Raw genomic sequence first — 21,961 nt, 5'->3', positions numbered from 1 at the left:
TTTCAAAATCAATGTAAAGAAAATTCTGAATATAATGCTGTTATTTTTAATAAGAAGTCAACCTAAGTATAAAAACTCAGCTTAATGATAAAAACTCAAAGTCAAAATTTACACTTTTTCATATTTTCAATATCTAGCTAGAGCCTGAGTACATAATAATGAATGCTAAGAATGACTGAAAATACAAATTAGGTATCAATAATGATCTGTTTTTAATTGGCTTATTTATATAATAATCAGATAATCTGTGTTTATTAGTACCAGATTTTAACAGTTGCATTTGGTAAGGGCATATTATTAATGCTTCAGTCCCGGTGCTAATAAAGGCTGAAACCCTTAGGGCTCACTTCCAACTCCACTAACCCCACACCACACTCCTGCTTTCTGTGAGGGCTATAGAGATAACATCTCTCTCTTTGCAATTTCTTCTCTTTCCACTCACCCACCCACATATTTGTTGCTGTCTGCATTTAATTAAATTGGAGACCAATCAGTGAGGCATAAGGAGAAGTACACAGGAAAACTGACAGTTCCATCTCAGCTTTATCACTCACTGAACCCTAAAAGATGATGCTGTTAAAGCTTTCACTTTTTCTTCCATAGAAGAGATGAAAATATATATTTCTCTAGCACAGTTATGAGGATGATACACAATGAATTCAAAATTTATCAAGGAATATTTTAAAAAATAGTAACTATTCTCATTAAAAAGTTGAAAAAATATAATTATCTAATCGTAGGTGTTTAGTTAAATCAATTACAATCATGAGATAGTACTCATGGAGCCCTGCAAGACTCATGTTATAAAAAATATTTAATAGCGTTTTAAAATGCTCCTAATATCTTATTATATTTCAAAGAATAGATAGCAAAAAATATATACAATGTGATAAAAATTTTACAAAAGTATGCATTGAAAAAATAAATATTTTTTTGTGATATACAAAAATGAAACATCAGTTCTTAGAATGATGACTCTGGATATACTTTCCTACATTTTCAGAAATTTGTACAAAAACTTTAAACCTCAGAAAACTAGGATTAATTAGTGACTGTTATCATTTCACAACAAATAATGTGATGTATAAGTTTATTAAAAGATAACTAGTTATTATTTTATAATTAAAATGATAAGACAAAATATAAACATTCCCATGTGAGGCAATACATTGACATGATTTGCATTAAGAAGCTGTGAATGAATGCCTTCCTAAGAGAAATTATTGATTAAAATATGGATTAGAGTAGAATTTAGTAGATAAAAACACAATGTGAGAACTTATAACTAAATAGTAATAACACATTAGACCTTTTCAATTTAAGATTGTATACATCCTGTCCTTTTATTGGAGCCCCATAATAATTCTTTCCTCTTCATGAATCACAGTTTTGTCATGGCTTGTGTAACTCAATGAAGCAATGAGCCATGCTGTGCAGGGCCACCCAAGAGGCATGGTTCATAGTTCATGGTCAATGTGGTCAATGGATAAGGAATGACAAGTGGTGGTTTAGTCACTAAGTCGTGTCTGACTCTTTTGGACCCCATTGACTGTAGCTCACCAGGCCACCCTGTCCATCAGATTTTCCACTCAAGAATATTGGAGTGGATTGCCATTTCCCTCTCCAAGGAGTCTTCTCCACCTAGGGATCAAACCTGGGTCTCCCACACTGCAGGGAGATTCTCTACCAACTGAGCCACCAGAAAATGGCAGACCACTCTAGTATTCTTGCCACAGGAACCCCACAAACAGTGTGATAAGGCAAAAAGATACCACACTGGAGGATGAGCCTCCCAGGTCAGAAGGTGTCCAGTGAACTACTAGGGAAGGGCAAAGGGCAATTACTAATAGCTCCAGAAAGAATGAAGAGGCAGGGCCAAAGTAGAAATGATGCACAGTTGTGAATATGTCTGGTGGTGAAAGTAAAGTCCAATGCTATAAAGAACAATATTGCATAGGAACCAGGAATGTTAGGTCTATCAATCAAGGTAAATTGGATGTGGTCAAGCAGGAGATGGGAAGAGTGAACATCAATATCTTAGGAATCAGTGAACTAATATGGATGGGAATGGATGAATTTAATTTAGATGACCATTATCTTTATACTGCGGGCAAGAATTCTTCAGAAGAAATAGATTTCCCCTCATAGTCAACATAAGCATCTGAAATGCAGTACTTGGGTGCAGTTTCAAAAATGACAGAATGATCTCAGTTCATTTCCAGCACAAATCATTTAAAATCACAATAATCCAAGTCTATGATCCAACCACTGATGCTGAAGAAGCAGCAGTTGAATGGTTCTATGAAAACCTAGAAGACCTTCTATAACTAAAACAAAAAAGAGATGTCCTTTTCATCAAACAGGATTGGAATGCAAATGTAAGCAGTCAAGAGATGACTAATGAAGTAACAGGCAAGTCTGGCCTTGGAGTACAAAATGAAGCAGGGCAAAGGCTAACAGAGTTTTGTTAAGATAACATGCTAGTCATAGCAAACATCCTCTTCCAACAACACAAGAGACAACTCTACACATGCTATGCTATGCTATGCTAAGTCACTTCAGTCGTGTCCGACTCTGTGTGACCCCATAGACGGTAGCCTACCAGGCTTCCCCATCCCTGGGATTCTCCAGGCAAGAACACTGGAGTGGGTTGCCATTTCCTTCTCCAATGCAGGAAAGCGAAAAGTGAAAGTGAAGTCGCTCAGTCGTGTCCGACTCTTAGCGACCCCATGGACTGCAGCCTACCAGGCTCCTCCGTCCATGGGATTTTCCAGGCAAGAGTACTGGAGTGGGTTGCCATTGCCTTCTCCAACACTCCATAATATTGAGGGAAAAAGAAAGACTACTTTCTCAATCAAATTCTTTAGTGACATGCTCAATGAAGTGATGTAGTAGAGGGAAAAGGAACAGAAATGATTTAGTCAGTTTTCTAGGAAATAGTGACACTAGTCAAGCCATTCATCAAATAGTGAGATCAAGCTTAGGTCCAGGCTTAGAATAGCAGGATGGAAGAGAGGAAATGTAGCCCAAGAACCAGAGTATGGATCAGCCTAACAACTGATCAATGCCAAGAAAATAAAAAAAGATAAAAGGAAGCAAATAGGAGCAGAAAAAGAATCTTTAGGAACTAAAAGAGATTAGTTTTGTCAGAAGGAATGGTAAAGATGGACTCTAAAGAGTCAGGAAGGACTGGGGACTGGTCAGAGAACAAGTTTTTAGCAGTGGGCAGGAAAGATCATTGCCAATACAAGATGGAAATTACAAGCCCAGGTTGGGTTGCTGACCAGAACTATAACCTAAGGCCCCAACGTTCTCCATCAAAAAGGTAAAGTTTGGAAATATACAAACAGAATAAATTCAAACTCAACATTCAGAAAACTAAGATTATGGCATCTAGTCCCATCACTTCATGGCAAATGGATGGGGAAAATATGGAAACAGTGACAGACTTTATTTTCTTGGGTTCCAAAATCACTGCGGACAGTGACTGCAGCCATGAAATTAAAAGATGCTTGCTCCTTGGAAGAAAAGCTGTGACAAACCAAGGCAGTGTTATTAAAATTTAGCAGAGACATGACTTTGCTGACAAAAGTCCATGTAATCAATGTTACAGTTTTTCTAGTAGTCATGTATCAATGTGAGGGTCTAACCATAAAGAAAGCTGGGCACCAAGGAACTGATGCTTTCCAATTGTGGTGCTGGAGAAGACTCTTGAGAGTCCCTTGGACAGCAAGGAGATCAAACCAGTCAATCCGAAAGGAAACCAATGCTGAATATTCATTGGAAGGATTGATGCTGAAGCTCCAATGCTTTGGCCAACTGATGCAAAGAGTCAACAAACTGCAAACGCCCCTGATGCTGGGAAGATTGAAGGCAAGAAGAGAAGGTGGCGACAGAGGAAGAGATGGTTGGATGGCATCATCACCTCAATGGATATGAGTCTGAGCAAACTCCAAGAGATAGTGAAGACATGGGAAAGCCTGGCATGCTGCAGTCCACAGGGTCGCAAAGAGTCAGACATAACTGAGTGAACAACAACAACAATTTGAGTATCTTTATTACTACATCAGATGTTTTCTCATCAGTTTTTACTTTTTGAAGCATTGAAGGGATTTCTGCCTTATGGAGGCAGAAATAGTAGAAAAACTACTCATCTCTGTTTAAGTATCTCTAAAATAGCCACAGGAAGAGAAAGGGAAAGAGAAGACAAACACAAGATAGAGAATTGTTAGGGTAGTTGTGAAAGACGATCTTTCACTTGATTATTTTCTGCATATGCATAGCAGAAGTGAGTTCTGAGTTATTTAGATGCTCCTGATGGAGCTGACTGTAGTTTTACTTCAAGAGAAAGCAGCTCAGCCAACAAGGCAAATCATGGAACCTGAAAATATTACAGAAATAATTAGTGTTCTTGATCATCTTTCTGACCTTTATTCTCACAATCTGTGCTCAGTGATCCCCTCCACATTCCCACAACAGGTGTGGGTGTTCCCTTTACCAGTTCTGGTCAGCCCATTTACTGCATGTGACTATTTATGTAAGTTTACCCACCTAGGCTGTGAATTCCTTGTTTATGTCATACTTGTTCAATCCATGGCATGATGCTTGGCCTACAGTGAGTATTTGCTGTACATGTGTGAAATGTGAGTGACGAATGAACTTTATATGTACCAGGGGCAGGCAATTTATAGGAATACAATAACTCACTCATAAAAGACAGCTGGGGAAGTATAAGGAACAGGAGTAATGGGAGATTTTAAAAATTAGGGATGACTTATTGATAATGAGCATTCCCAAATGGAGGGTGAGGAGCACAAGGAGCCAACTCCATTGACATCAATTACGCCTATCCTTATATAAGGTTTGGTATGTTTCCAATTAAGGGTACAACAACTAGAGCAGTAGAACACAGGAAGATAATGTGAGAAGAAAGTAGTTTGTGACATTATGTTCCCATATGTTTCATTATAGGCAAGTACCTATTCCCCTAAAGTTAACCTGACCAAAGAGCTGAACTATCACTGTGAATAGTTACAACCCTATGGACTGTAGCCAGCCAGCCTCCTCTGTCCATGGGATTCTCCAGGCAAGAATACTAGAGTGGGTTGCCATGCCCTCCTCCAAAGGATCTTCCCGATCCAGGGATCAAACCCACATTTCATGTCTCCTGCAGTGGCAGGTGGGTTATTACTAGCACCACCTGGGAAGCCCTACATAAAATAAACCCAACAAATAAATAGTAGCAATAATACTTTACTGCAAAACCCAAATATGTGCATTATATATTGCAGAATATAAACTATACCTGAGATCTTCAATTTCTTTAATATAATTATGAATCATATTACTAATCTCCTCATTCCCTTCACCTGCAAGAAAAAATAAGGGGGAAAGAATAAACTTGGAGATTGACATTGACATATATACATACACTGCTATATTTAAAAACAGATAATAAGAACCTACTGTATAGCACAAGGAATTCTACTCAGTTCTCTGTAATGACCTATACAGGAAAAAAATCTGAAAATAAGTGAATATATGTATATGTGTAACATTCACTTTTCTGTACAGCAGAAACACAACATTGTAAACCAACTATATGCTCCAATAAAAGTTAATTAAAAAAAAAAGAACTTCCTTTAAAATTCAACAGAGAGTAAGAGAAAAACAAGGTTATGGAAACAAACAATAATGCTCTGAAACATAATTTAAACAGCAAATTTCCTGCCCTTAATTCCATGAGCAGAAAGATAATATGATGAAGCAAAGACACATTTCATTTCTATAAGAATGTATTATTTACAAATTAAACATTAACTTTAAATTACAGAAACTGACATTTTAACTTCAACTATTTCATGAAATTAAAAAACATGAAGAATATTTTCTGCCCTCCAAAAGTAATCCCTCACTCATTCCACAGCCCACACACATACCTGCTTTGACAAGAACTTGGTTGGCCTGATCACTAACAAGCTGTGTGATTCTGGTCCTCAGAGCATCAACTGTCTCTTGCATGGCTTTAATTCTTACACGCAAGTTGTTATTTTCAGTCTGTAGCATTGCATTCTCATGAAACATGTCATTGATGCTTTCCACACCCTCTTCATCAATTATTCTTTTGCCCTAGAAAAGAAAAGTTATTTCCTTGTTGGTTGAGATGTTCTAACTACACAAGAGTCTTGTTAAAGGATATGCAGGATTGTGTAATTCTACAACCAAGAGCCCTTTTGCCTTAACAGCCTCAAGGCAAGAGTTCCTTTTCCCTCTACTACATCACTTCATTGAGCATGTCACTAAAGAATTTGATTGAGAAAGTAGTCTTTTGAAACAAGAGGCTGATCAAGTTGTTAGACTGAACATTATTAAAGGCTACCCACAAAGAAAACTATAGAATTCTACCCCTAAAAGGAAAGATGTCACCATTATGACAAGAGACTCCAGAGACATACGTGAGAGCCATCACAAAAAGGTATCACTGAGTACATAAAATGCAAAATCAAAATCATGAACTTACTGTTTTATACTCCATAAGTTCCATCTGAAGTCGTGTGATCTCACTACGGAGTGCATTGATCTGCTGACTAGCTCTGTCCTGATTGACCATCACTTTGTTCTTGATATTTCTAGCTCGATTGGCATATTTCAGGGTATTTAAAGTTTCCATAAAATCTCTGTCTGAAGGGCTGACACATGCTATCATGATTGTTTGGCTGAAAGACACACACACAAAAATTACGTTTACAGATAAAAGCAAATAAAATGCTGAAATAATCATTTTAAATACCTGTCTTTTGAATAATATCTACTTTTCAAGATACCAAAAGATTGATATTACCAAACATAAAAATAAAGGCAAATTTTAAAGCCTCAATGCTACCTTAAGGAAAAAGATGTTTTTATATTGTCCCTTTTTGACACCTAATACCTTGAGAAAGCAAAAGTGCATACATTTATTTCTCACCTCTTTACAAAAAAATTTTGAAGCAATATACACAGAATAATTCTAAAATTTAATCTACCTATGAAATGTTGAAATTCAAAACCCATTGCTTTCATTATGTGCTTAATATTTCAGGATTTAAATTTTTTTTAATAGCTTGCATCCTGATCTTTTTCTTAGCAAAATATTTCACACAAAATTCTATCACCTGCTGAAGAAAAGTACTTAGTATACCCATATGTTTCACAATATGAAATATCATTTGTGATTGAGTGGTCAAAGTTCCAGAATTTCTGGTTAGATTACACAGGAAAAATGTGAAAGATTATTTTACAGTCATGATGAATTGCTTTATCAGTCAAAGAATAGGATAATAAAATCCTTATGGCTAAGAAATTTCTGTCAATGAATCAGACGTGGAAATTCTAATAGGCACTTAGTGATAGTGAAGTCGCTTAGCCGTGTCCAACTCTTTGCAACCCCATGGACTGTAGCCTACCAGGCTCCTCTGTCCATGGGATTTTCCAGGCAATAGTCCTGGAGTGGATTGCCATTTCCTTCTCCAGGGGATCTTCCCAACCCAGGGATCAAACCCAGGTCTCCTGCATTGTAGACAGACGCTTTACTGTCTGAGCCACCAGGGAAGTCACTGGTGTAATAGGCACTTACATACTAACAATTAAGGATGTAATTTACCCAGGCTGGTCTGCAATGGGACTGGGCTTCCCTGGTGGTCAGATGGTAAAGAATCTGCCTGCAATCTAGCAGACCTGGATTCAATCCCTGGGTCGGGAAGATCCCCTAGAGAAGGGAACGGCTACCCACTGCAGTATTCTTGCCTGGAGAATTCCATGAACAGAGGAGAATGGGATTAGAAGAAAGGAGTTACCACCCACACAGTTGGCTCAGATGATAAAGTGTCTGCCTACAATGCAGGAGACCTGGGTTCGATCGCTGGGTCGGGAAGATCCTCTGGAGAAGAAAATGCCAACCCTCTCCAGTATTCTCGCCTGGAAAATCCCATGGATGGAGGAACCTGGTAAGCTACAGTCTGTGGGGTCGCAAAGAGTGAGACACGACTGAGCGACTTCACTTTACTTTACCTAGGAAATGGGTGAGGAACATCTGAGATTCTTTAGCTGTAGCTTAGATAAACCTCAAGAGGAATTAAAAATCCCTAGTGCAAATATCTTAGATTACTACAGGGCAAGCAAACTCTCAGAAGTACTGAAGTATTCAAAAGTATTGACACTGGTAAGGGGAAGATGTTTACTATCTCTTTTTTGTTACAAAACAAAGCTATACTATAAAGTAAAGAAATAAACACAGTAAAAGGTTACAATTTAGCAAACTTTAATAATTTATATTTGGCTTAAAAAACAAAAATTTTTGTCCAGTTACAATAAGATTCAGATTGATATTGAAAGTCGAATGAAAATATAGAACAGAAGAAATATGGACAAATGGAAGCAATACAAAGGATATGCTAGAAGAGAGATGAGTCAAGACAATGCCAACATTACAAAACAAGCAATATAAAAATGATACTGTTAAATTCTATAAAACAAAACATTATTTCCAAATCCATCCAACCTCACCCCAAATAAATTCAACATTATCAAAATTCTTTGAATAATAGTTGTTCAAAGAGAAAATCAACAAATTTAATTACTGGATTGTTTTACAGGATCAGTTTGTACGTAATGTTGAACTATGCCAAGACTGAATTTAAATGCCAAAAATGTTTTCACTTTTAAAGCCAACATGCTGATGTTTATAAGAGGAATGCATTACCAAAGAATACATTTAGCTAATGAAATGTATCAGGATGATGCAAAGTACAGAAGACGAGGAATATCAGCGATTCTGGAAAAGTTAATAACCAGCAAACACCCTATATTTCATTCAATTAATATTTTTAAAGTTTTCTAAAAATGTAAAGAAATGTTTAATTTTTAGGAGACTTGTAAAAAAATTAATTATATTTAACTTATTTTTTTAATTTCATAGAAGATAGCATTTTTCAACAAAATTTTTCTAAGCATCAAGTATGTGCCAAGCACTCAAAACTGAAACTCTGTACAGTAGAGAGAATGTATGTCAAGGATTTCATACACCAAGTGACTGAATAAACTACTTAATCTCTCTGAATTTTCTTATCTATAAAATAGGAATAACAATACCTACCTCAAGAGCTGTTACAAGAAATATGTGAAATGACATGCAAAAGCACTCATGCACTCGAGGCACTTAATAACTACTAGTTCTTCATTAATTTATTTTATAATAAACAATTCTTATAAATCAGTTTTCAAACATTTTAAAAATAATGAATAATTAAAATCCAGGAATATGGAGGATAAACACTTCTACATACCTATTGCCCCCAAGAGAATCCTGTAGTAGTCTTGTCAGCTTAGAATCTCTATAGGGAACATGAGTGGCCCTCTTGCTCTTGTCTCCCAATGCACTTATTACATTGCCAAGTGCCAACTAAAAGGTAGAAAGAGAGAGAGGAAAATGATAAAAATGTACTAATTATAACATTTTAAAATAATGAAATCTTATAGAAAATAATACAAAGACATGGCAGAATTGAGACCACTTCTGTTTGGTTTTACTTTACATTTGTATTTTGAAATATGAAGTAAACTTGAAGCTTTCCATATAACTACTAAAAAACTGACACCAATCAAAATTTAGTGCTATATAAATATCTATAACTCACAAATACTAAAACATCTGAAGAGATTTTCTTTAGAAATAGGAATGTTGTAAGATTGATGACTTCTAAACCATTCTTAGAATTATCAGAGCATCATGAAGTATCTCTCACAAAACTGCCAATTCATGGTGCAAATTCTTCTCTTCAGCTCAATGAAGAAATAAATTGCTAGTTTAACAATTTCATGGAACTTTCTGGTACTATAGCTTCCTTATATGAAAACAAAATTTCTTTTAACCACAATAAACATATCAGTATGGTATCTCTGAATAAAGTATTATTAAGTACAGCAGCACTTAGAAATTCAATGAATCTATGTACTAAGCATCCAATATTTAAGAAATTAAGTCAAATTGTAGAACTCTTTAGTCCCTCCTCCTGCCACATGCTTCTACTTTTCCTAGTCACTGAACTAGCACCTACAGCCTAAGCGTTTTCCTAAATGCTTGCCATACTCGCCTATAACTATATTTTTGTTAGAGCCAATGGATGCTGCAGAGAGTGCATCAGCATCACACTGTGTCTTAGTCCCCCTTTTCTACAGTCTGCAATTTTAGCCACTGATCACTCTGAACCTCTACCACACATCTGAACATGTTTCAATAGCCTGAACAAGAAAACTGAGCAATGGCTTTTGTTTTTTCCAAACAGCACAAATGTAAATACCATACCATGATTTTATATCTCAAGAAATTCAAAACAATACACAAAGTCCAGGATCCTGCTCACTCACTCCTCTGACCACAATATTCAACCATATGGTAGAAGCATCAAGATGCATGGTTGGGAAGACTGACTCTCTCTAATCAGTCTCAGTTGATAATTCCCCCACAGAAGAGTTATAATCATGTAACAGCAAATATTGGGCAATGACCAAAAAAAAGGACCATATGCTTGGATCCCCTGCTCTAGGAAGAAAGGGAGAGAGGCAAAGCAGAAAACATCTATTCTGATGCTGTCAGCATCACACAAATTTACAATGCCATTACTTCTAAGCAGGAACAAAGAACCACTTTTATAATGAAATCAATAAGAAAAAAAGATTACATAAAAATTTGGTTCAAAACATTTTCTTTCAGATAGTAGAAACTTTAGGCTAACTCCAACACAAGATGTTTTCCATTCAATCAAAAACACCACTTTAGGCTAACTCCAACACAAAATGTTTTCCAATCAATCAAAAACAGGGTATTAAAGTTAATTCCTAAAATGAAAAAAGTTATCATTTTGAAATAATTGTTATTAATTGTTATTAAATAACATGTTATTATAATTTCCAAAATAAAGCCTGTCATAAAAATGTTAGCATAAAACTAAAGGTCATCCCATATAATATTTAATATTGAGTATATTTTTAAATTTGAGAAGAATTTTAAAATCATTTCTATTATATATATACATATCTTATACACATCATAAAACTTAATCCAATTAATTTTTTACACTTGAAGAAAACTTACAATGTGAAAAGGAGAAAAAAGTTGACAGCCTGACATCAAAATTCAATGCATTACTATAAGTTTACAGTAACTTTCATTTCTCAGCTCAGTGTATGAAGGATTTCCACTTGGGTATTATATATTATAAAATGGAAAAGGATAATAAAATAACTCTGATATATTCCCAGCACAAAGTCTTAGTCTTACAAGTCCACAGTTGATGGAAATGCCTTCTTTTGCTCTCTCGCCTGTAGCTCCAGTACGCTTCAGTCTTTCTGAACCTGCCAGATCAACAAAATGGAACTTTGCAGTCAGAGTTTCAAATTCATTCATCTGTGATGATTCAGAAATCACTTTATTATCAGTTGCACTTTCCTGTAATTGAGGAAAATAATTGAAAATACCTTATTAATGTGACACTAAATATCCTTCAACCCCATCTTGCCTTCATTATTCATATAGCCAAGTATAGGCCTGTAGTCAAATAAATATAAGCACAAAAACGCCTGTTGCAACTAGAAGCTTAGACAAAGTTAGATCAAAGAGAGCTATCAACTGAGGCTTTGCTTATATTGAAGAGAAATTTGTACCATACAGCCCTCAAAAACGAAGGGTCTCAAGTAACTAATCCATCACCATACTTTCTGGCTACTGCAGAAATACAGTCCATTTTTAATTTCAAAATTTTATATGGCTGGCCAGCTTTAGCTTAAATAAATCCAGGGACATCTCATTAGGGAAAGGAATAATTAAACAAACTAAACTTGACGCAAATATTCTCTTTGATACTCATGTGATTTTATAGAAATGAAATCTGAAAGTTTAAGACATTAGTACTAACTCACAGCATCTATCTGGGGACACATTCTGGTTTGACACAAGTGAATGGTAAAAATGGCATGTGAACGAGAGCTCTGAACATTCATTTGGGTACTAGCAGTTGTCCGAGATAAAGCACCCAGCTTCAAACACTGCATCATCTAGAAAAGGGAAAGAAAGAGAGGTTTTACTTGAACAATACTTAAACTAAATCTACATAATCATAAGTCTGAGCTACTGGTTAAAATTCATCATATTAAAAGATGTACAAGAGGTAGACTGTTTTATTATTTTATTTACAGGCACTTTTTGACCAGAAAGTATAAGTGTTTGTTTTTGTAAATAGGAGAAAACACTGAGATTCCATTGTTTGCCATTTGCTGATGTCTGCAGCTTCTATCAAAACTATAACAGTAGAACACTTTGGAACAAACTAAGCAATAACCGCAATTACTCAGGCTCTTCCGTATTTTCTTATTTGTAACGTTTTTTCTTTTTGAACACTCCATGTGACTTGCAGATCTTTGTTCCCCACCAGGAAATGAACTCAGGGCCAAGGTACTGAAAGCACTGAGTCCGAAACACTGGACTGACACAGAACCCCCCAGTGTAAGTTTTCTTAACAGTCTCTCTTTAGGAGCCATAATACAGGACTACATGATGTTGTTGTTTAGTCACTGTCATGTCTGACTCTTCTGCGACCATGAATGTAGCCTGCCAGGCTGCTCCTCTGTCCACGGAATTTCCCAAACAAGAATACTGGAGCCGGTTGCCATTTCCTTCTCCAGGGGATCTTCCTGACCCAGGGACTGAATCGGCATCTCTTGCATTGCAGGTAGATTCTTTACCACTGAGCCACCAGGGAAGCCCCACAGCCTCCATGTGTTATAGCAAAAAGCACAAAGGACTGTGGTCTCATCCTTCACTTTAAATTATCTAACCCTCTTTTTCTAGGTGTGAAAGAAAACTATACATACAATGCTTTACATTCTTTAGTTGTTATGATAAATGCACTGACTTTATCACAACTGTGACATTTTTAATAAAATCCTGTAAAAATGATGAAGATAAAATTTTACCTCAATGCTACTCTTTAGGATACAAATTTCATATGGTGAGCAGCAAAGCTGTTAAATAAAGCCAAATATGCTCTAATTTTTTCCTTTGGCCGTGCCTCGAAGCTTGCAGGGATGGAACCCATGCCTTCTGCATTGGGAGTGCAGAGCCCTAACCCTTGCACCACCAGGGAATTCCCCCAAACATGCTCTATTTTAACTATAACATAAATGTCACCTCGGATTCCGTATTCACTGTACGTGTTGTGACGCCCACAGTATAAATTCCTCCAGCTGAATCTTCATGAATCCTTATATTTGATTTTTTAGTTTTTGCATCAATATCACGAGTAGTATCAAATAAGTCAAGAACCTCTTCATTATATAGCTATCAAAATAAGTAAGTTTAACGTTAGCCAAAATTGCCTCATGGCTGTAATAACACATATTGCATGTTATCTTTGAAATATACCTTAAAAGTTCTTCTAAATGACATATTTATTCAAAATAACACATAAAAATGACCACAAATAAAAATAAATGCCAGATTTCTTTAGAAGGGTAAGAAGAGTAAAAGACTTAATTATGACTAATGAGTTAAGGACTAGATAAAATGATCCACTAGCCCTGTGCAAGAGATAAATATTTATAAATACAAGTAAATTATAAAAAAATATGTATCAAATGTAGACAAATCCTAAGCTTGAAAGTTTAGGGAAGGTTTTAAGAATTTTTAGTGTTTGAACTAAAAGTATATTTTCTTTGGCCCTACAGCCCTTCTTAATGTATCTAAAAATTAATACTTAGTATTTTTGCAAGATGAGCAATATATCAATAGACTCTGATGAGATTGTGCTACCACCTTATAAGAGGATCTATACACCAATTTTCCTATCAAAATGCTTAAAGTCACAATGCCTAATAATGCTTACAGGGTGAAAGGGAAGATAAAAGAACACTGTTTCTTTTCTTTTTCCATCATTAGTTACCTTTCTTGGTAAGGTAGAAACACCTTACCAAGGTGTTTGGTATGGTAGAAACACATAATTATATTCTTCTTGGTTTTTATTAAATTGAAATGTCCATTAAAACTAGCAGTAAGATAACTAATGTTAATTTGAATTGTTTTCTATTTTGTGCTATATAATGCTGAATAAAATGTTTCATCATTTGTCAAAATGATTTGCTTAGGTGATGTAGACTATAATCAGACTAGAATGCTAGTTGGCCCAAGCATACAGAATTATAATGGCACTGTCCACACAATTGCAATACTGCTCAAATCTTAAATGTCTTTTTACTAGCGTGACCTTCCTACCAGCCTGCTGCTGTTAAGTCGCTTCAGTCATGTCCGACTCTGCGACCCCATAGACGGCAGCCCACCAGGCCCTGCCATCCCTGGGATTCTCTAGGCAAGAACACTGGAGTGGGTTGCCATTTCCTCCTTCAATGCATGAAAGTGAAAAGTGAAAGTGAAGTCACTCAGTCGTGTCCGACTCTTAGCGACCCATGGACTGCAGCCTACCAGGCTCCTCTGTCCATGGGATTTTCCAGGCAAGAGTACTGGAGTCCTAAATTAATCCAAACCTGCCCTAATCTTTAGATACTTCATTAAAATATCTGCACATCCATGTAGTAATACCAGCTTTTGCATCTAGACTAGTGTTGCAGCATCAATTGTATTTTCCTCATATTCTTTCCCTCTCTTTTGGTCTTAGTTACTGAATTCCCAGCACTTTGTGAACCTGACTACATTACAAAAGTAATTCTCAGAAAAGAAAAAAAATCTGAAATAAACAATATTAATTGTTTTACTCTATGGATGCTGGTCAAATATCTATAATCTTAAATGCCAGTAAACAAGGAATACTTATTACCTATTATCTTTTGTTATTAGTGCCTATGTTAATTTACTCAAACAACATTTATTGAATACCATACGCCAAGCACTAAAATGGAAGCTGGACTATAAAGTCATAGGACTATGGTCTTAAGAATAAGATTTAAAGGAAACTAATGACACAGTTAGACCATTACCTCTAAGAACTGGGCATTCACTTTAAAATCTGGAGGAGGAAGTCCATTTTTAATGGAAGTATGTTTTTTTTCTTCAATACTCTTGAAAAGATGTTTAACAGCGCGAGAAATAATACCCTGTTCTTCCTCAATGATGTTAACATCAAATCCTGTTCCCATTGTGTATGTTTTGCCAGCTCCAGTCTGAATAAAAGAATGGAGAAAAATGGATGCTTGATCTTAATAACATAATCTCAAGCAACAAAAATGAAAGTGGAACTGAACTAACACTTCTGAAAAGTTACAGCTTCTATGAAAATAATTTGGTACTTACTTGTCCATAGGCAAAAACTGTAGCATTATATCCTTCAAAACAGCCCTCAATTAGTTTTTCTATGCATTGAATGTAGATCTGCTCTTGCTGGGAGTCAATGTCAAACACATAATCAAAAGTGAAAGCTTTATCTTTGCCTAGGAAGACTTGAGGTTCTCCAGGTGTTACAGATGTACAAATATGGCATCCTTCAATCCTTTCTTTGGCAAGCTGTGGTCTTATTCTGTGAGGTAAAAAACAGGAAGAAATAAAATAAGATACAATAAATGGAAAAAAACTGAAGAAGTAGGATTTTGAAAATCCTAGCCAAATCTTTTTAAATCACAAATGTAATCTAGTATTTACACCTTGAGCTGAAAAGTTTAACTTAAATAATACTGAGTTAATTTCAATATGAGTTACTTAATCCAAAAAAATCATGACTAAGAATCAGTTCAGTTCAGTCACTCAGTTGTGTCTGACTCTTTGCGACCCCATGAATCACAGCACGCCAGGCCTCCCTGTCCATCACTCAGACTCATGTCCATCGAGTCAGTGATGCCATCCAGTCATCTCATCCTCCATCATCCCCTTCTCCTCCTGCTCCCAATCCCTCCCAGCATCAGAGTCTTTTCCAATGAGTCAACTCTTTGCATGAGGTAGCCAAAGTACTGGAGTTTCAGCTTTAGCATCATTCCTTCCAAAGAAATCCCAGGGCTGATCTCCTTCAGAATGGACTGGTTGGATCTCCTTGCTGTCCAAGGGACTCTCAAGAGTCTTCTCCAACACCACAGTTCAAAAGCATCAATTCTTCGGTGCTCAGCCTTCTTCACAGTCCAACTTTCACATCCATACATGACCACAGGAAAAACCATAGCCTTGACTAGACAGACCTTTGTTGGCAAAGTAATGTCTCTGCTTTTGAATATGCTATCTAGGTTGGTCATAACTTTCCTTCCAAGGAGTAAGCGTCTTTTAATTTCATGGCTGCAGTCACCATCTGTAGTGATTTTGGAGCCCAGAAAAATAAAGTCTGACACTGTTTCCCCTGTTTCCCCATCTATTTCCCATGAAGTGATGGGACCGGATGCCACGATCTTCGTTTTCTGAATGTTGAGCTTTAAGCCAACTTTTTCACTCTCCACTTTCACTTTCATCAAGAGGCTTTTAGTTCCTCTTCACTTTCTGCCACTTTTGTGAGTGAATATCTTTTCTCAACTCCGTAAGAAGTAAAGACTCAGTTAAATAAGTAAACTACCAAAGCGCTATTTATTGTTATCTTCGTTTTAGATTTCTTTTATTTATTTCCAAAGAGGATGATATCCAAAAGTGAGAAATTAAGAACATAGCATTTATTTTGATACCCATGACTCACCATTTTTTGCAAACTCTTCAGTAATGGTTCCCAAACTTATTTGACCATAACCTTTTGTTAGCTTAACATATTTAAGCATAACCCCAGAATATATAATCCCACATTGTATATTCACTTATAAATATATGCATGTACCATATTGATTTGTTATATGATATACACAAAAGCAGAATTTTGAAAAGAATTTAAAAATAAAAACACAAAAAGGTTCTAAATATTTTCTCTTCAAAACTATTGAATCATCCTTTACATCACAGCATTATACTTGACCTACACCCAACTCTCATACTTCAGATTCTAGGACCTTCCTCTTATGCATTAGCATCCAGATTTCAAGGCCTATTTTTCAAAGAAGGAAAGTAAATATGGTGATATGATACTAACAGAACAAAGCAAAATCTGGCCCTATTTTATTCACTCCATAAACAGGACCATCAGGACATATATGTCACTGATTTATTCTACTTGGGTTTTTAAGAGGTTCCTATTTGCCATGGAGAAAGAGAAGCAATTTGAGGAAGAAAGTAAAGACAACCAGTAATAGAAAATATAAAATGATACAGACAGAAAATAGAAAGGATTTTAAAGAAATCTCATTTTCAGAAATAGAGATCTATAAAAGTGGAATGAGTTCATCTATTTGTTAGAAATAAAGCCAAGCCTAAGTCTAGATCATCTGAGTTTTAATCCTTGGCAATACTGAGAAGGCACTGAATTTCTGTAACCCTGGTTATCTTAAACAGAATTCTGTTCTAGCATAAAAGTGTTAAGTAAAGAATCTTATTTATTTATGCAATTTCCCCTTCTTCTGTAATAATGATGTTTTTCTTCCATAAAGTCTTCAACTTCAATGATTTGTTTTAATAGCATGCAATAATCAATGGGGAGCTGGCTAGGTACTGTGGAAAGAGTAATGAAGTGGTCCATAGGAGACTTGGATTCTAATACTTTTCTCACTCTATAGGTGACCACTCATGTGGTCTTCTCTTTGAGCTCCAATTTCCTCACCAGTTGACAGAAACTATCATTTTCAAGATTCCCTTCAGATCTAACATTATTTGTCTGAAGAACACTGACTAATAATATTTATATACTATTATAAAATTATATTATAAGAAATAAAACAAATGTTTCTTACAAAAAACTATATCCATGGACTATAAAAATAGACTATAAAAACTTACTACAGCTTACATTGTAGTAAGCAGCTTTGACTTTCTGGTTCCACATTTTCATGATGAGTTGTCTTTCTCAAAGTTAATATTCCCTTTTTCCAAACTCCCCTTTTCCTGTCACACTCCATCCATTCATGGGGATAAAAATGATAAATACAATCCTCCTCAGGAGAGTCAAGAGGAGAAAAACAAATCCACCATCCTCCTTGGAAGAATCACCATTCTGTCTGTTGGCCAGTTGGAAGAGTCAACTTCAATTATTCCCTATTCCATCTATCTAACCTATCTCTAAGAACTATTAATTATCTCAGAAATAGCTCATCCATTTTCTTCCCTTCCTCATCTAATCAAGCCACCATTATCTCTTACTTGGATTACTGCAAAAGTCTTCTCACCAGAGAGCCTGTGTCAAATTTTGCTCCCTATCAATCTGTTCCACAGATTGGTACTGATATTTATAAAATATGAAGTTGATATATTTGTGAAATATGAAGTTGATATGATATTTGTAAAATATAGTTGATCACTGCCTTGCCTAAAACTCTTTGTGTGCGTGCTAAGTTGCTTCAGTTGTGTCCGACTCTTTGCAACCGTGTGGACTACAGCACACCAGGCTACTCTGTCCATAGGATTCTCCAGGCAAGAATAATGGAGTGGGATGCCATGTCCTCCTCCAGGGGATCTTCCAGACCCAGGGATCAAACCCACATCTCTTATGTCTCCTGCATTTGCAGGCAGGTTTTTTTTTTTTTTTTTTACCACTCGCCCCATCTAGGAAGCCCAAAGACCCTCTCATTTCCGTTCAGTCGCTCAGTCGTGTCCAACTTTTTGCAACCCCATGAATCACAGCACGCCAGGCCTCCCTGTCCATCACCAACTCCTGGAATTCACTCAAACTCATGTCCATCGAGTCAGTGATGCCATCCAGCCAAGACCCTCTAATATACCCTTAAGTCAATCTGTAGTCTCCTCTTGCCATGGTTAATCTTCCCATCAAAGGACTTTGGTTAGTGATGGTCATTGTGGTGACGGTTTATTTTTAGCTAGTTTCACTAACAAATTATGCTCTCTCTAGCATCTATGCTTTCAAATATGATTTTCTCTCCTGGACATTCTTCCTTTTCAATTCCCAACTCCTTTTCCAGCCTGAACATCTTGTTTTCAATCTCTGTTTAGATTTCACTTCTTTCAGAAGCACTCACCTAATTCTGCATTCCACCATAAAGTTGTATCTGAGCCGAGGCTGTGTCTCCTGAGAGCTACCCCATTTATCCCCAAATTCTGCTCTCTCGCTGATTTATAGCTGCACTGTGAAATTTAATAATCTCCATGTAATATAACAGATAAACATAAAAACAACTAAATGAAAATCAGCACTAGGCTACTGTTTGAAATCAGTGCCTCATTAATTTTAAGTAAATGACTATGACCACAGGCCATCTTATTTGGCTATTAAAATACTTTTAATTTAGTTTCAACATAAAGAATAAGCACTATTTGAATTGCAGATACTACAGCCAATTTTAGAATGCCAGTGTCACCCAGAATTTACCGAACCTCTACTCACCTGCTTATTATCCTTGCTAATGGCAAGGAGGAATGCATTTGAAAGATGGATAATATGCAATCATACCATCTGCATGGGTGGGGAGAGTGACTTTAAAAACCAAAAAGATGGGTGGAACCCTTTTCAACCCAAAACAGGCAATGGCAGCTTCCCAGCAGTCTGAGAAATTCCGATCTATAAGGGGAAGATCTCTGGCACAAGCAGGTAATTGGAAGCTGACTACATTTCAAAGTTCAGAGATACATTCACCTTCTCAATTTCCTTCTGAAAATTCAGATTATAAACTTTCCAAATCCCTAAATTTATACTAAGTCAGGAATTCTCAGATAGTCTTAACCCAAACCAATTAACCTACTTTAATAATGTAGAGTCTGAAATGTACATGGCAACAAGCTTCCATTTAGAAACTATAATTTGATGTTATATATAGACAAAATACACCACCCTTCTGGGAAAAACAAGACTAAAACTAAAATCTGATATTTATTACTTTATATATTTTGAAATACCTTCTTTCTTAGTTTTTTTATATAAAAATAAGAACATTAAATATACTTATCTAATCCCAACACTAAGAAATAATAAAAAGCCTTGCAGGCTTTTTTAAATGTTTATAATCAAACAGCTAGATATCTTAATATTTGAAACTGCTTCTTAAAGAAAAACAATTATGCATAAAACTTATGTCATAAATATTTAATATATTTTAATACTCCACAGCAATATTTAAAAAACCAACAACAATGTGGGTTCTATCTAAAATTAATTTGCTAATAGAAATGGATTTTTTCAAATGTTACAGTGGACATGAATATAGGCAAGGTGGGGCCATTATGGAAAATAGTGACAGTTTCACTAGAGAATATGCCCTGTTTCTTAGCATGAGGTATGGAACATTTTATCTTTTGTGGGCTATTGACCAATAGGGTGGGATCTGAGAGGGGAAAATCCATGAAGAGCCATACTGAAATAAATGTGCTTTGTTATAACTAGTTTTTGAAGGTTGAAGGTTTGAAACAAAATATGATACAAGCTGTCAATTATTCTGTTTTAAGATAAAAGGACATGAACAAATGTATCCATGTTCTGAATCTTTCCATCAGCTAATAGCAGCTTTTTAGTTTCTGTTCTCACACTCTATTTAAACTGCTTAGACAGAAGGCACCAATGACCTTTTTATTTCCAAATACAATGGATCCTTTTTAGTCTTCGTCTTACCTGACACATTTGATCCTATTCACAACCAGTAGGGGAGAAAAAATCTTTTTTCCTCTACCCTTCTAGATTCTCCTAACTAGGACCTTTTTGACAAGACAGATTAACAACATAAAAACAAACAAGTTTATTAACTTTTGTATCATGCATATACATGGAAATATTCAGTTATGAGTAAATCAAAGAGTGGTTGCAACTTGAATTTATATAGCATCTTAACAAAAAGAAAAAGGACTTTGAGTTTCTTGTACAACAAACTGTCAGCATATAAATATGTGTAGGAGCTAGTGTAAGATAAAGGCTAATTAAGTAAACTTTATTATGTAGGATACTTTGGTGCAGTCTCTGGTAATTAACTTCTGTCCTTCTTGGAGCAGAGCAGAGGAAGAAAACCTTTTAAAAGCTAGGTCCTGCTTTTTGGCAAATATCTGTTTCTTTTCATTGCCTTCAGCCCAAAACAATTCTTATGTCAAATTGGTATACAATGGGGTGGCATTTTCTGCTCCCCTACAAACACATTCCTTAGCAGTTGGCTTTTGTGACATTCCTTCTGAACTTATCTTTTCCTCTTGTATCTCATATACCAAGTTGCCTTAAAATATCAGTGTTTTCCCTGCCACCAAAGTGTCCCAATTATTTAGCATGGTATCTATTCTAAGATTTTCCTAATCTGAATTCTGCCTACAATCCCACTCTCAAATCTAGTTACACTACTCAGCTACATCAAACCACTGATCATTTTTTGATCAACTAACTACATACTTTCAGTCACTGTGCCAACCTACATGCTTTTCTCTCTACCTAGAACGCTGGACTTCTATGTCTCCGCATAGCAACTTTTTTGCAATTCTTTAAGACCTAACTCAAATATCAGTACATTTATAAAGCTTTCCCCTTCCTCCCAAACTTGAATTAATCTATGCAGTTTATACAAGATTTTAGAATGTGCCAAATTGCTTCAGTCGTCTCTCTTTGTGACCCCATGGGCTGTAGCCTGCCAGGCTCCTCTGTCCTTGGGATTCTCCAGGCAAGAATACTGGAGTGGGCTGCTGTTCCCTTCTCCAGGGCATCTTCCCAACCCAGGGATCTAACCTGTATCCCCTGCGTCTCCTGCATTGGCAGGCAAGTTCTTTACCACTCAGCCAACTGGGAAGAGATTTTAGAATAACAGATATCAAATTGAATTCTTATTGATCACTAGCAAATGAATTATTTAAGAACTGAGAATATATCTTATTCAATCATAAAATTAATTTAATAAATGTTGATTGACTGACTCCTATAAACTGTTCTAGTTACAGGGGAGGAATATTTCA

General features: G+C 36.0%; 1 protein-coding gene across 17 annotated transcripts in view; it reads right to left on the bottom strand.

Moving 5' to 3' along the window:
* KIF21A (kinesin family member 21A) overlaps positions 1–21,961 on the bottom strand; it is a 185,428-nt gene that overhangs the window by 57,487 nt on the left and 105,980 nt on the right. For all 17 annotated transcript variants that reach the window (XM_086399932.1, XM_086399933.1, XM_086399937.1 and 14 more), the window contains exons 2-10: positions 15,335–15,557; positions 15,022–15,204; positions 13,223–13,372; positions 11,956–12,090; positions 11,318–11,485; positions 9,324–9,439; positions 6,521–6,716; positions 5,940–6,129; positions 5,306–5,369 (exon numbers count right to left, since the gene is read on the bottom strand). In XM_086399932.1, coding sequence (XP_086256058.1) covers positions 5,306–5,369; positions 5,940–6,129; positions 6,521–6,716; positions 9,324–9,439; positions 11,318–11,485; positions 11,956–12,090; positions 13,223–13,372; positions 15,022–15,204; positions 15,335–15,557 — 1,425 coding nt within the window. The remainder of the gene's footprint in view (positions 1–5,305; positions 5,370–5,939; positions 6,130–6,520; positions 6,717–9,323; positions 9,440–11,317; positions 11,486–11,955; positions 12,091–13,222; positions 13,373–15,021; positions 15,205–15,334; positions 15,558–21,961) is intronic.

This window comes from Bos grunniens, chromosome 5 (assembly GCF_055505025.1).
Source record: "Bos grunniens cultivar Pamir isolate PY7600 chromosome 5, Bosgru_T2T1.0, whole genome shotgun sequence".
In the NCBI taxonomy this organism is placed as follows: Eukaryota; Metazoa; Chordata; class Mammalia; order Artiodactyla; family Bovidae; genus Bos; species Bos grunniens.
The sequence above is the reverse complement of the archived record's forward strand: the minus strand, read 5'-3'. Positions and strand labels throughout refer to the sequence as shown.